The sequence below is a fragment of the Passer montanus genome, unplaced genomic scaffold, assembly GCF_014805655.1.
Source record: "Passer montanus isolate IOZ18808 unplaced genomic scaffold, ASM1480565v1 scaffold12, whole genome shotgun sequence".
Classification (NCBI taxonomy): Eukaryota; Metazoa; Chordata; class Aves; order Passeriformes; family Passeridae; genus Passer; species Passer montanus.
Window position 1 is genome coordinate 12220189 of NW_024358722.1, and position 14259 is coordinate 12234447.

Consider the following 14259-nt stretch of genomic DNA (forward strand, 5'->3'; position numbering starts at 1 on the left):
TATTAAAAAAAGAGGCCACAGTAAGTTTGAAAAGCATGCTGGAATGTGTATGATACCAATTCTAGCTGGAATCTTAAGTATTACTTTTGTTGGTATGACACAACAAACTATTCAAGAGAACAAAACCTGTTATTAAATTTGCCCCAGGTTATCCTATACCAGTTCAGCGACTTATAAGAGTTAAGTGTGTGGCCAGGTTTCAGGCTGACAGTAAGCAGAAGCCCATCACAACATCGGAAGCAACAGCCTGACTATGCCATTAAAGGTATCACAAATTAAGCAATTAGCAGGAAAAAACAGCCTCTGTCATTATATTATTCTAGCTGATGTACCTCAAAGCAGCAGCAGAAAGTTTACCATTCCTAATTCTTCAAAAGTTTAGCTCTCTGGCATCTGTTACTATTACAAAACAAATAATCCTCTTACACCTGCTGACAACTGCAAGAAGTACCTTGGATTTGTGGCCAACAGACACTACTTGGAACTTCAGCAGTACTTCTTACTAACATAAAATGGTCACTCTGTAGAAACAAATTCATTCAAACATTCTGAGAGGATGATTCCAATACCTATCCTTCATCCTCAGTGCACAGACCAGTACTGAATGCACCTTTCAATGAAATACTGAGACTCAAACTGTGAAATATGCTCCAGCAATGACAGTAATTTAGGCTTCTCTTTTTCTCTCTCTTTTCACTCCTCACATGAAAGAAAAATTCCACAGCACAAATAAAAAAAAAAGTTTCAATAGATTTAGAACAAGTGGTAAAAATGACAGCAGAAAAATGTTGGGGAACAAAAAAAGAAAAAGAACAGACTTCAGAGTAGTTCAGTTAAAAACTACTTTAGCGCAGAGCAGTTTCTCTGTAGAGCACCCATAAAGCAGTTGAACAACAGAGCTGTGACAGACTGTGGAAATAAGCTTTTCCATTTCAAATATAGATGGATGCCACAAATGAAAGAAGATATGACTCTCAAACTTTACAATTAAATGATTAATGTGAATATTTGTAAGTCTGTGGGTAGCAACGGGCACTGTAAGCACTTTAAATGCACCTTCTTATGACATGTGGCTACTAGTGCCTTGGCTTATTCTACTCCTGAAACTCCTGCTAGAAGTCTTACAAATGACTTTTTCATCAAACAAACAAACAAACAAAAATAAAATTTAAGAAAAAATAGTCAGGCTACAGAAGTCTAGCACTCCCACAGACTAAGAACTTTGGTCAGTACCATTCAAACATTGAATTCTACCTACCCAACCAAATCCTCCATACTTTGCTCAAAGAAAATGCCTCAGATCAAACCCAGTGAGTGACCAGACAGCCAGATTTACTACACAGTTCTTGCAAAGTATCAGGAAAGGGTGGTAACAGGACTAGAAGAGAAGGGAGGAGGCCACCTGCTAGGGTTCCTTTCCACAGCAGCCCCCCAAAATAACCCTCTGCCTTCCTACAGTGACGCAGTGACATGGTTACATGAACTCAGTGCTGCATTTTAGCTTTTGAAGTTCAGTAGGATGTTAAAATAAATCAGAGAAGGTGAGCAATAAAGAAAAAAGAAAGGTATGTTTCAGTATTTACTCCCTTTGAAAGAGAGGAGGAACAGAAGTGCTCCTCCAGCCTGCAAATATCTCATCAAACTTGAGAAGCTCAAGACAGGTATCAAATGACCCTGAGTGTTTTGAGATCTGTTAACCAAGACAACAGAATTACCTGGGCAAAGACCTTGCTGTTGTCCCATTCCCTTCCTCTGTTACTACATTAGAAGACCAAAGTATTAGGTTGGATAATAAAACAGAAGAGTTCTAAAGACAAAAAATATTAATCTGTTCATTTTCATGTCACCCACTCCATACAAGAGGTTTAACAGACGTTTATATTAACCATGCCTGCATCTGGAAACACTTTTACAAATGTAAACTGAACCTCACAGGTCATTCATTCTCTATTAATGTATACACAGGCTATGGTTCTATTTATTTCCAAGTAATGCTGTTGACAGGAGCAACAACAACTGAATTTCATGCCAGAGACAACCACAGGCAATACAAATGGGTAAGAAAGAAGAATGCATTTGGAAAGCAAACTGGCAGCTATTGGAGTTGGAGATTTGCCAAGCCATATATATATATTTATGCATATCAAAATAGGACAGGTCCAGGTACAAAACTCAAGAGGCCACGCTTCTAATGTGATACCTTTAAGAGTGGTACAACAGTGGCACAGAACCCTTACTGACAGACTCTCACGCTGCTTACAATCCACACCATTGCTCTCTCCCCGGTTTTCCCATTTTTTCACTCAAATATGCCTAGACCTTCATGTTTCTACATATCCCTGGGTCAGATTCACAGCTGATTTTTTCTTTGACTCTGACCTGCCTACAGGAATCTGAGCATCACTGCTCTTTCTTGAGAGCTTGATGTGGTTTTAAGAGGAACATTAACACTAGTCTAGCCAAAATCAGGATGGAGTTTCAGTCAGGTTGATGTCATTCCAGTCCTCTTTTTAGGAGGCTACATGAACTTGTTTAATACAGAGTAGAAGGTATTAAAAGCTCAATATTTTAAGTTCTTTTACCAGTTAGGCTTTTTCCTAATATTAAGCATGAAGAGTTTTCTGCATATGCCTTTTGGATCTAAAAGACTGTGATAAGCAAGGTGTACTAAACCCCACAGGAATGAATGCTGCTTCCAGCACCATCTGCCACTGCCAGGTTAATGCATTGCTCCAGAAGCAGAAGTAACAAATGCTGCTTTCCCAAAAACCCACCGTCTAACCTCCTTTCCCCCAACAGGACAGACAAGATATGCTGGCACTGTGGCAAGCCCTGAATCACTGATGCACTGTTTGAGCAAGCAGCAGATGTCAAACAAGACATACAATGGCTGAGTCTGCCTGCAGCACCCTGAGCTGAGGCACAAACTTGGGTCTCTCTCCTCCGCTGTCAATTTTCACGAAACTCATGAGAACACAACTATGCCTGAATCTGAACCATCTGGTCAACTGCAGACAGATTTGCAAGGAGGCAAATCAGAAGTGTGGGAGAGGTGAGAGGAAGAATAGCTGTTAAACAAGGAGCTTAATCTCATCAGGAAACTATACTTAAACATGGTCACATTTATCTACATAGGTAATAAATACCCAAGTCATAAAATTACATTAAAATGATGTTCGATGGCCCACCTTAAACACCACACTCAAACATAACTGATGCTTAAATTAACCAAAAGTATGTGTTCCTAACATTGATGGGGTTTTTTCTCCCCCAGTTCTGACAAGCAAACACAGACACTATGAACTTTCACAGAAACTCCACATGCTTGTAAGTACGGGATCCTAGAATACGAATTAAAGTAAATTTTAAGAGAAGTCAAAGTCCTCCCTTTTGTCACCAAAAAAGCCCCAAATCCACAAGCACTCATGCCAGAGTCCTAAAGAGTCAGTTTTCTTGAACCCATGTCCTCCCAAACAGCAGCAGCTCTGCTCCTTGCTCTTAGAACACCACTTCTATTTTTAGTTCCACACAAGTGAGAAGCAGTAATAAAGCTATTAATCTTTCCTCTCCTCTTTCACTTAAATTATGAAACTGAGGTGAGTGTCTAAGCTATGAACTATTACATTCCTTTGAAAAGGACAATTCCTTGCCCTTTAGAAGTGTAACATTTAAACAAGAAGTTTTACAGTTATGTTGTATGAATCAAAAGAACAAACACCATTGGCATTATCTGGTATAGCATTTGTGAAAAGGTATAATGGAAATATTTAAGGAAAAATTAAACATAATCTCCAGGTACTGCTGTCTTACTAAATCTCATAGACTTGCAATGTTCTACCTTTTAATGGGGACATGAAAAAATCCCTTCTCCTTTACACAGAGTCAAGGAGATTGAATCTTTTCCACTCTGCCCAGGAAACACAATCACTGAGTTGTCTAATTTGGTTCTGCTTTGAGTTCAGCTGTGAGTGAAATGGTTCTGGTTTGATTTCAGCCTGCACTAACGGGGCTCATGACCCTCTTAGAGAGGTCTTAATTCTTCAATAGCTTTAGAACAACTGAGACAAAACTACTGATCTGTGAAGGTGAACCACTGGTATTTTTTTAGTATTGTTCTCCATTTTGTTCTTTACTTATTTTATAACAGAAGGTATAGTTGTTCACTGGGACAAAACTTTCCCTAAGCTCTCCACCATGACACTCATCTATTTCCTAAACTGCTTCTTTACTTAAATGTTTATTACTTTATATTGCTCATCACCAAACAACTTCTGCATTGTGTTGGCTATTCATGCAGCTTAAGTACTTTTGCAATATTCTACAATTGTCTCTGTAGCTGACAAATTCCACTAGTACACATACAAAAATTTAAAGAAACCCCACTGCTGAGTTTGCACCAGAACCACTCATCTCCTTATTTTTTTATGAACTAGTTTTTAATTTATCCTAGTCCTTCATTCTCACCCTAAGCTTAGTTTTCTTTTCTAAGAGAATTTGGCAGAAAGCACTCTTCTTCCAGTCTAAACAACATCAACCAGTTAAGAAAATAGCAAGAAAAGTTGAAGAAGTCTAATTCAGTGACATTCAGATACTAAAGCCTTATCCTGCATGGGAATGCTCTCTTGAATTGAGGCTGTAAGCAGCAGTTAAAAAAATACACTAAAGCTGGTGCTGCCACCAAAAGTTGCATTTCCTTCCTCTTTCTCTTTGCTGTTTGTACCCACCTTCTCTCACCACACCCAAAAAGGAACTGGGTTAGGCACTGTGTCTTCTATGGCACCCAGCAAAAAGAGGGGTGGATGGGTAGGGCCAGAGCCGGCTGAGATCCAGATCAGCACACATCATGAAATATTTGGCCAATGAAACTGAAGCAGTGGTAGGATGAGTCTGCAAGGCTGGGGCTGGCTTTCTTCTGCGGCACTCCCTGCTTGAAATGCTTTGTGGGGGGAGAGGAAAAACACAGAACAGCCTCATACACAGAATCCCTCACTGGTGTCATGGAACATTTTTGGGAATGCAAACACATTAGTCTTACTTATTTCAGTAAGTGCACACACAAGTGGCTGGACTAATATCTGAGCCCTGCTGGCTGCAAGAGCAGGGCAATTCCGTGCCTACGCAATCACGCGTTTGACGTGTCATCCTCAGCATCAGAGTTTACATCCCACTCCAACAAACACCAGCAGATTACATATCTTGGAGCTGCACTTCAGCTCAGTTCACCCTGCAGAGTTACTATGATCATATCCCATAAAGGATTTACTAACCACCCAGTCTAATTAGGGTTGCACAACTCTTCCATTTTTCAGCACCTTAAAACCTTGCCAAACTAACCTTTGGCAAGACTTTTCTGTCCCTCTCACACAGATGACAGAAAATGGAAAGTGATGTATTCTGTTAATCTGTTTGAGCCTCATTCTAAAAAAGTAATTTCCCAGAACAAAACTTCAGAGAAAAAGAGTTTTCTTCTCCACATTAAAAATTCAATTTTTTTTTTCTACAGCTTTCTTGAAAATCTCCAAAACTTCCATGCTTTAGTTACATTAAATGAGAGTGAGAAATTGCATTTTTTGACATAAAGGCATAATTTCTGACATGTTTCAATACACATTATGACACTGTTCAAGTGCAAAAAAAAATCACTGCAAAGAATTTGTGGACAAAGTATTTAAGATACTCTCTAAAATTATGCTTGTCCAAATCAGAGCTGGACAAAAGATTTCCTGTAGTTATTTCACATAGTTCTTAAAAGCCTACCATCAAGGAAAAGAACAGGAAAAGGTAAAGAGAACAGAGACACATCTCTCAGGTATTCTTAGTCATATCCCTTCAGTAATGAAGGGAGAAATAAGAAGACTAATGTGAATAGATATGCTAAAAACAAAGGCCCAGATGAACTAGGGGGGATAAAAATACATGCTAAAAATGGCAAACTCAGCTATAAGGAGGAATGGAACCCAGAATTCCTGAAACTTCACTTTCCTTTGGCTGTGAGAATATGAGCTAATTTAGTAGCATTCCACAGCCATTGCTGGACTTCAAATTATAGAATCACACCTTTCTGTATATGTATTCATCAATAATTTCATCTCTACTATGCTTTGGTAGGCTTGCAATAGTTCTTGTATTATCCAGAGTAGATGAAACAGGTACAGAGACTAACCTGCTCTAAAAAAGGGTGGGGGAAAGGGGGAAAACAAACAAAAATTGAAAAAAGGACTTAAATAGCAACAAACAACAAAAACAATAGTGTGTGCTTTTACTCTAAGCTTTGTGCCAGGAGGCAGCAGCTTTCTGAAAAAAAAAATCAACTCAGAGACTATTTCATTATCTAATCTTTTGGAATGACCCTTTACAGTGAAATGATACAACATAAAAATGAATTATAAACTTTACTGCTTCTGACACATTAGATTACATTTGCTGGCATTAGATGAACTACAAAGGAGTACGGTAACTGTAACCCATGTCCCCAAAAGGAGATATGAGGATTTCCTGATGTGATTTCCACATGCCAGTAGAAAAGGACAAGGGTCTTTGTCCAGCTCTCTTTACAGACACGTCACATGCACAAAGAAGTTGACACCAAGTTCACTGCACACCTTCCCTCCTCTTACGCAAAGCTGCCTTTGAGATGGGCCTTTGCTCTGAGGCCACAGTGGAAACAGCTCCAATGTCCCCAGCTCATCCAACTCTGACCTTTCCTTATCAAGACAGCTCAAAAGGTAAACACAAACTTCCTCTTACAAGCAGAAAAATGAATGCAAAAAATCCTGCTCGATCTCAGCATAACCTACACATCAAGGAAAGCTTCATTTAAGTTAGAAATTGTCTAGAAACTCAATGCACGCCCCCAGCATAAACCAGAAGTTTATTTGCAGTACACTGCTATCCAAATCTAATGAGTAAATTCAGGTACCTTTCCACATTCTGAGAAAATTAGCAAGAACCATGTTATCATGTTACCATTTTCCTTCTCCATTTCACACACTGCCTGGCCTCAAAAACAGAAGTTGTTTCCCTGTGCCTCTCTCTGCCCAGTCCTCAGAGTAGCAACCAGACCCAAAAGCAAAATACTGCCAGTGAAAAATCACACCGAAGGAACTGAGGAGAGCAGGACTAGCAGCAGGGTTAGACACATAGATCGGTCTCCTGAAATAACTCTGCCTGCCTTGTATGGGACAAAAAATTTACTTTATCTCATCTGCTGTCCTTCAGCCTCTGCTGCACTTCCTGCTCGAGGAGAGGGGCCAACCGGTCATGAGAAGCAGTGCAGACAGCACATGCTGTCTGCACCAAGGAAGTGTTGTCACAGCAACTCCACCTGTATCTTTTACAGCTCTGGAAGACAAAAATATTTGCATTCTTAGAAGGAATTAAGGCCGTTGACTGATAAAACGGAAACAAGATTTTGCATTAGAAGGAAAAAAAAAGGTATGATTGCTGAAAAAATTTTTGAGTAGTCTTATTCTAATCACATGTATAAATCAGCCAATAAAAGCTATATCACTTGGGAGGAGAAGAGATGAGGACAATTAAAAATCAAAAATCTCAATCTCAGCTTTTCTTTACTTGGCTGAACAGAGAAGGAAAGATAAATTCTTCTCACTTGACAAAACCTGACAATCCTTATAGACACTCTTTAAAATTAGTCACCATCCTGGCTGACACAGAACAGTAACACCATAGAATTGTTCCACTTTTAATTAAGCACTGCATCATTATACCAGCAAGCACAGTCACAGCACTAAGAGTTTTCAGTGTGTGGTAACAGGTGTGTTACTCTCTTCACCTGCCCACAGCCCACTGACCTATCCAATACTGCTCCGTGTGTCACTGAGAGGCTGAAATGCAAGGTGTTGTCAAGGAGTCCTCCTTGCTGCTGGAGTATTAAATATTCCAGGCACAGATCTGAAGAAACCCCCTGCCCAGGTGCACACAAGCCTGCAGAGCCCAGAGTTTCTCTCCCCTGGTGCTGACAGAAGAGCAGGTGACTGCTGCAGCCAGAGGACACTCACCCTCCATCAGCTCCTCCGCAGCGCAGAGGCGCAGGCTGGGCACCAGCACCGCTCCCCATGCTGGGGTGAGCTTAGTGGAGCACAGTGGGGCAGAACCTCAGCACCCCCAGGGTCAGGACTCACTGCCAGCTGACTGCTCTGCTGTGCTAGAGACTGCTCATTGCAATACTGCAACAACACCATCACGGGCTCCTACCCACTCCTGCATTCGGACTGCAGCAGAGGCAACAAAACAGTTTGTCTATGTGTAATTAATTAAGCAAGCGTCTCTCTAGGAGTCCTATTTTTGGTGATTTGATTAAGTACATGGATATTACACTTACTCTGCAATACTTGACCAAAGAAGATGAAATCTCTAAGATGATTACTTTAAAACTGGTTTTGTAGGTGAGCAAAAAGATCATCAGAAATTCACCACCACAGATATGCTCCATCTCCCTCCCATCTACCACACCACTTAGTGCTATCTGGTGTACTCATATATTAAATGACAAATTATAGTACAGGGAAAAAAGGTACTTGTCAACAAAGGATCAAGCACTCTTGAGTTTGCTTTTTTTAGAACGCTTCTTCCAACAAATGCATCTAATATTTAGAAATATTATTCAAAGGTGCCTTTCAAATCACACTAATATGCAGATTCCAAGTGCCCTGGCTGAACAGCTCCTCCAAGAGCAATGCATTTACTTAAAAAAGCCTTTAAAAAAGGAGATTTAGAAGAATCTAAAAGGAGATTTAGAAGCCTTCTAGTTATAAGAAGGCCTTTCTGAAATCATATAAAAATAAAATAACATCGCTAGACTGTCTGTACGCTCTTTATAAAAAAAACCCAGTTTTCATTTTTGTAAGAAATTCTGTGGAGCTCAAGAGAACAACAGAGATATTTATCATACTCTGCCCTTTAAAAATCAAAGTAAACCAATTATGCACAAGTTCTCTCTCATACTTGCATCTTAAGAAGAAAAAGATTAGGGAGAGGACAGTGACCTTTACAATTTTTCTTCCCAGTCCCTTAATTTGGTTGTCCAGTCATATACTATTTCTTTACATAATATCAAGTGCATCTGCAAACAGAAACACCTACATTCATCAAAAGCACAGATTAGAGCTACTGATACAGACACAGATCAGGTAATTTCTGTAATAAATCCTCTATGTTCCTAACAAAACCCCTCAGGTTTAGACGGGTGAGGAAGAGAAGGGCAGACATCATTCAGGAGTTTTTCCTCAGCTCTTCCAGCTATATTCAGTAAAATATACTAACAATTATGCAACAGTAGCAAAGCCCAGAAGGATAAGCTAGCACTCACCATATTCTCTTCATTTGGTGTCGAGTTTTCTCCTACACATTACACACAAATTATGGGAGCAAAAAAAGTCTGCCCTGAATCTATTTTGCAGGCTGACTTTAAGTCCTTAATGACAAATTATTTATGTCACTTCTTACCCAAGAGATGACCCAGTCTTGGAAAGGGAAAAAATAAATAAAATGAAAGAACTAAAACATACTTGCAACACAAGTGAAGCAGACCACTCCCTCCAGTTAAAAGACAAGTAAACTTATGTATCTGGTTACCCTCTTAAAGACAAACAAACCAACAAAAAAACCTTCACCAACTACTCTGCTACTCAAAAGAAAAAACTTTAATCTTTTCAATGAACCCATGCATACCTACTGTCTTGCAATTACTTTTGCAAAGATAGCACATACTGAAGCCTACCTTTGACTCAGTTTTCTGGAATTTAGAACAGAAGAATTCTGGAGCAATGTCTCTTTCAGATGTACCACTGCAAGTCTTGGACACCAACTCTAATAAAGCAGTATTTCAGTTCTGAGTTAGTTATGTCATACTGTATAAATAACAGGGGACCCAGTGGCAGATTTTTAGAAATCTATTAATCTGAAAAAAGACACACAGATTACTCTGTCTGCATATGTTGAAGCCAGAATGATACACTTTCCAGGTTTGTTCTGCAAGTGGTAGAGAGCACTGATGAGGTTAAAGAAAGGACAAGGAAATAAGATGTTCTTGCTAATTCATATAATTTCGGTATAAAACACACTAATACCTTCATGTCAAATAAAATGCATTTAAACTGAACTTTCATACAAGCATTTACTCAAAATCCTCCCCAAAGCCATGCTTCACAGTGAAAAGCAAAAAGAAGGGCCTCCTTACCCGTACACCATCCCTTAAAACATTTCTGCATAGCAGTTTGTAAATACTTCAAACAAATATACTAAGACATTTCAAGACTGTAAAACAAATTACTTCAAATTGTCAAGTACATCAGCAACACCAACCAACAGATGCTTCAGGAAGATTCTAGGATATGCAGATCATGCTAAGACCACCTCCCGAGCAATAGGCAAAAGAAACCACACAGTTCTGCAGTCAGCAGTAAAACTACCCTGAGGAAATGGCTTTCAAAAACTGTCATGGGACAATGAATTTTAACCAGCACATTCAGTACCCATAATGAATCCTCGGGGTCATGAGCTGTATGACTTTAACATCACCATTACGGCCATAAACTTTCCCATTTCCGATTAATAATACACAAAGACACCTTGAAAGTCAATCCTTCCTTCTGGAAGGCCTTCGTTCTTTACAACATAAAGCAGAGTTTTACAAGTGTACCTGCCACTGCAAACACTATGTGGACTTCTTTTAATGAGCAAACATATAAAAAGGTCTTTAAACAGCATCTCTGGATAAGCTTGAGCTGTACCAGGCAAGGCAGTTTTGAAGCAGTGCAACGCTGCAACAGCTCTAGCCCGACAGATCAGAGTCCAGCTTGCTGCTGCTGCCACCATGTCCTTAAAAAGAACGGGAAGCTCACCTAGAGGATCCACAGAAACTTTGTGCATCTCGGAAAGGCACACGACAGGGTACCAAAGGCCACACTGGCACAGAGGCGTCAGCTCTCGTTGCCTAACAAGACTCCGTCTGGGTCAACACTGCCTTTCTGACTAAGCAGGAGTCTGACCAGACTCCAGAGCTGTCTGCTGCCATTCCTTGTTTTTCTTGTTTACACAAGACCTGCAGATGCAGCCTGGGCAGAAGAGAAGGAAAGAATTTTAGGAGGGCTGCTCATACTTTGCACTCAATAGATTCATTTCTTCCCTTTCCAAAGCTCACACAAAGAACTGATGGCTGGTTTTTTGCATGAAGTGCAGTAGCCAGGATGAAAATCAGTGCATTTGAGGACAAGACCAGAGCCTTCCTTAATATTTCAGTTCAGTCCATCACCTTGAAGAGCCTATGAATACTAAATGAGCAAAAACAAGTTCAGTAATAACCACAAAGCAAGCATGCAGAGGGAAAAACCCTACAGATACCGTAATTAGCTCTGCTAACAGTAAATGAAGAGTCATACGGTTGAGAAATATTCCGTATCACTACTTGAATGAAAGAGGTTCCCTCTGCTTCCCTCTGTTCTGAGACGGCAGAAAAGACAGTCCCTGTTGCAAGGAACAGAAGACCTACTCTTCTGACATGAGCTTCGTGTCAAACTTCTTAGCCTTGTCTCCTGATATTTCTAAGGGGAGATGGTTTAGAGATGCACGCATTTAATACAAGAAAAGTTTAGTTCTGCTAGCTACACGCACAGTACAAATCAACTTTCTTTTGAGGAGACATATCTTTTTTGTGAAATGCTAAAACAACATGATCAAGATACTAAGGAGAAGTCATATTTCCCGTTTTACTAGCACAAAATACTGACTGCAAACCACTTAAAACATATAAAGTTTCTAGGTATGACTTAAAAAATGTTTCAGTACACAGCATCTCAACCCAGAAATGCGTCTGTGTAAGACAACTGAAAGAAGAACATCCTGAATATCTACTACATTCAGCAGTAGATTTCCTTATACATCCCCTTATGAAAACAGTCTTTCAACATATTATTATGTTTTAAATTAATAAGACATTCTTACCTGTGTATCCTGCCCACCAGCCCCAGGAAGCCACCATCGCTAAAAGCCATTTAAATAACACTCCTTCGATATACCAGAAGCTTTTGCTGTCCAATATTCGGAGAGGCTGCAGCACAATTAAATACAAGACGTAGGACGGAATAGCAACCAGGTTATTGGCGACCATAAAAGCGAACCTGAGGAGTGCTTTCAGGCAGGTATAGCCCACTCTCTGGGCCTGCTCCAGAGTCACGGCCATGCTCTTCACAGCGGAGGGCGCGGGACCGTCCTGCGGGCAGAGGGAGAACAAGGTGGCACAGGGAGCGCTCCCCGAGCGGGGACAGCAAGAACCAAAACCAAGGTGGCACAGGGAGCGCTCCCCGAGGGGGCGAGGCGGGGATGTCCGCCGGCGCGGCCCCGGCCCCAGCCCCAGCCCCAGCCCGCCGTGAGGCACCGGGCAGGCAGCGACCGCCGCCCCGGGGCCACGAAGGCTCCGGCGCGACCCTCCGGCCTCCGGGGGACCCCAGCCCGCACTCGCGGCGGGGCACACACGCGTGCTCCCGGCCGCCCTCCATCTCCCCCTCCCCGAAAAGGCGGCGGGCGCTACGGCGGTGCCGGCGGCCTCTCCCCCGCCCCGGCGCGGCTGACAGGAGCCCGGGTGGCCCGGCCGCGGCAGCGCTGCTCGCCCTGCGGCTCCCTGCGGAGGGAGAGAGGGGGGCGGGCGGCGTGAGCGCGGGGGAGGCGGGAGCGCCGGGCCGGGCGGGCAGGCGCAGACCGCGGGTTCACCTCGGTTCTCCCGCGCCCGCGGCCGGGCCTGGCACGCTTCGCTTCGCTTTCCCTTCCCTTCCCCTCCCCTCGCTTACCCTTCCCCTCCCTGCCGGCTCGGCTCGGAGCTCCGCGGGCGGGACCGCGCCGAGCCCCGGACCCGCAAGGGCAGGCGGTGCCGCGGGCGGGGGGAGGACCCTGCACCTGCCGGGGGCGGGGGTTCGTACCTCGGCACCGCCGCCGCCTCGGCGCTGCGGCGAGCGCCGCCCCCGCCGGGCAGCGCGCAGCCCCCCGGCCCTCCCGCTCTCCCTCACTTACACGGACAGACAGACAGACAGACGCTGGGACGGATGCCGCAGCGCATCCCGGGCCGGCCCGCGGACACCCGCGCTCCGCGGAGGGGGCACAGGCAGGGGCTGCCCCTGCGCCCGTCCCGGAGCCGGGCGGGGCGACACCGGGTCGAGCCGGGCACGGCCTGAAGCTGTGTTAGGGGAGGTTTAAGATGGATGTTAGCACAAGGTGGTTTGGGCACTGGAGGTGGCTCCCCGGCAGTGGTCACAGCACCAAGCCTGGCAGAGCTCAAGCAGAGTTTGGACAGCACTCCCAGGCACGTGGTGTGACTCCTGGGGGTGTCCTGTGCAGGGCAGGGAGTTGAATTGGATAAGCAATCCTGTGCATCCCGTGTAACTGTGGTGCTGTGACCAGGGAGCAGCATGGCTCGGCCATACGACTGCCCCTCGCCCTTGTTTTTTGGTTAAAGTTGGGCAATCGGGGAAGGTAGAGGAGGATGCTGTCACAGGTTCCCTCAGCACCACCAGAAAGACCCTTTGGGCCCAGACAGCAACAGTGCATTTTGTCTTCTCCTTGTAGTCCTAAGTCCCTTGTGCGTGCTTTTTATAGATCAACTTCTCCAGTCTTCCCTCTCTCTCATCCCTCCCCAGCAGAGCCACAAACATCATGTACCTCCAAACCAACTCTGTGATGGTCTCCAACCTGCAGGTGCACCTGATGCCAGCACAGAAGCAGCTGAGGGCAGAGATTTGACAGCCCCATCCAGAGAACCTGCACCTTTACAAAATCACTCCAGGGTGAGGATTTTTTGCCTTCTCTGTAACTGCATCATCCCTTGTGGCGATACGTGACTGTTGCCTCTTATCTGTTCGCTGTGCCTGTCAGACACAGGTCTGCTCCTGTCCTCTCTATAACCCTGAAGAGTCCATGGAAGAGTGCTGCCAGACTTCCATCAACTCCCTCTGGCCTGACCAGGCTGTTCCCTCTGCTTTCTTGAACCGTTAAAACACTTACACTGAGCAGAATGGCTTTGCAAGTGATTTTAACTCTGCTTGCGTTCTTAAGGGAGAGTAGCAGCTGAAACCACCTTAACAAGGAGATGTGCTAGAAAGTTTTTTGTGCTGAAAAAAGGGAAAAAAAAGTTCAAATTGTAATACGTGGACTGAAAAACATATCGGTTTCACATACTAACCATGCCATGTGTAAAGCTAGTCTACCGTTTCCTAGACAATGAGGCTTCAGCAATGACTGTACCATCAACAA

General features: G+C 43.4%; 1 protein-coding gene across 2 annotated transcripts in view; it reads right to left on the reverse strand.

The window, feature by feature from the left end:
- LPGAT1 (lysophosphatidylglycerol acyltransferase 1) overlaps positions 1–12571 on the reverse strand; it is a 61010-nt gene extending 48439 nt beyond the window's left edge. Inside the window, exons 1-2 of one of the 2 annotated variants that reach the window (XM_039697760.1) lie at positions 11962–12067; positions 10863–11075 (exon numbers count right to left, since the gene is read on the reverse strand). In XM_039697760.1, the coding sequence (XP_039553694.1) occupies positions 10863–10890 (28 nt within the window). In that variant the 5' untranslated portion in view covers positions 10891–11075; positions 11962–12067. Of the gene's footprint in view, positions 1–10862; positions 11076–11961 lie in introns of both variants that reach the window. The other variant, XM_039697759.1, reaches the window with a different exon arrangement.
- Between the last annotated feature and the right edge of the window lie 1688 nt (positions 12572–14259).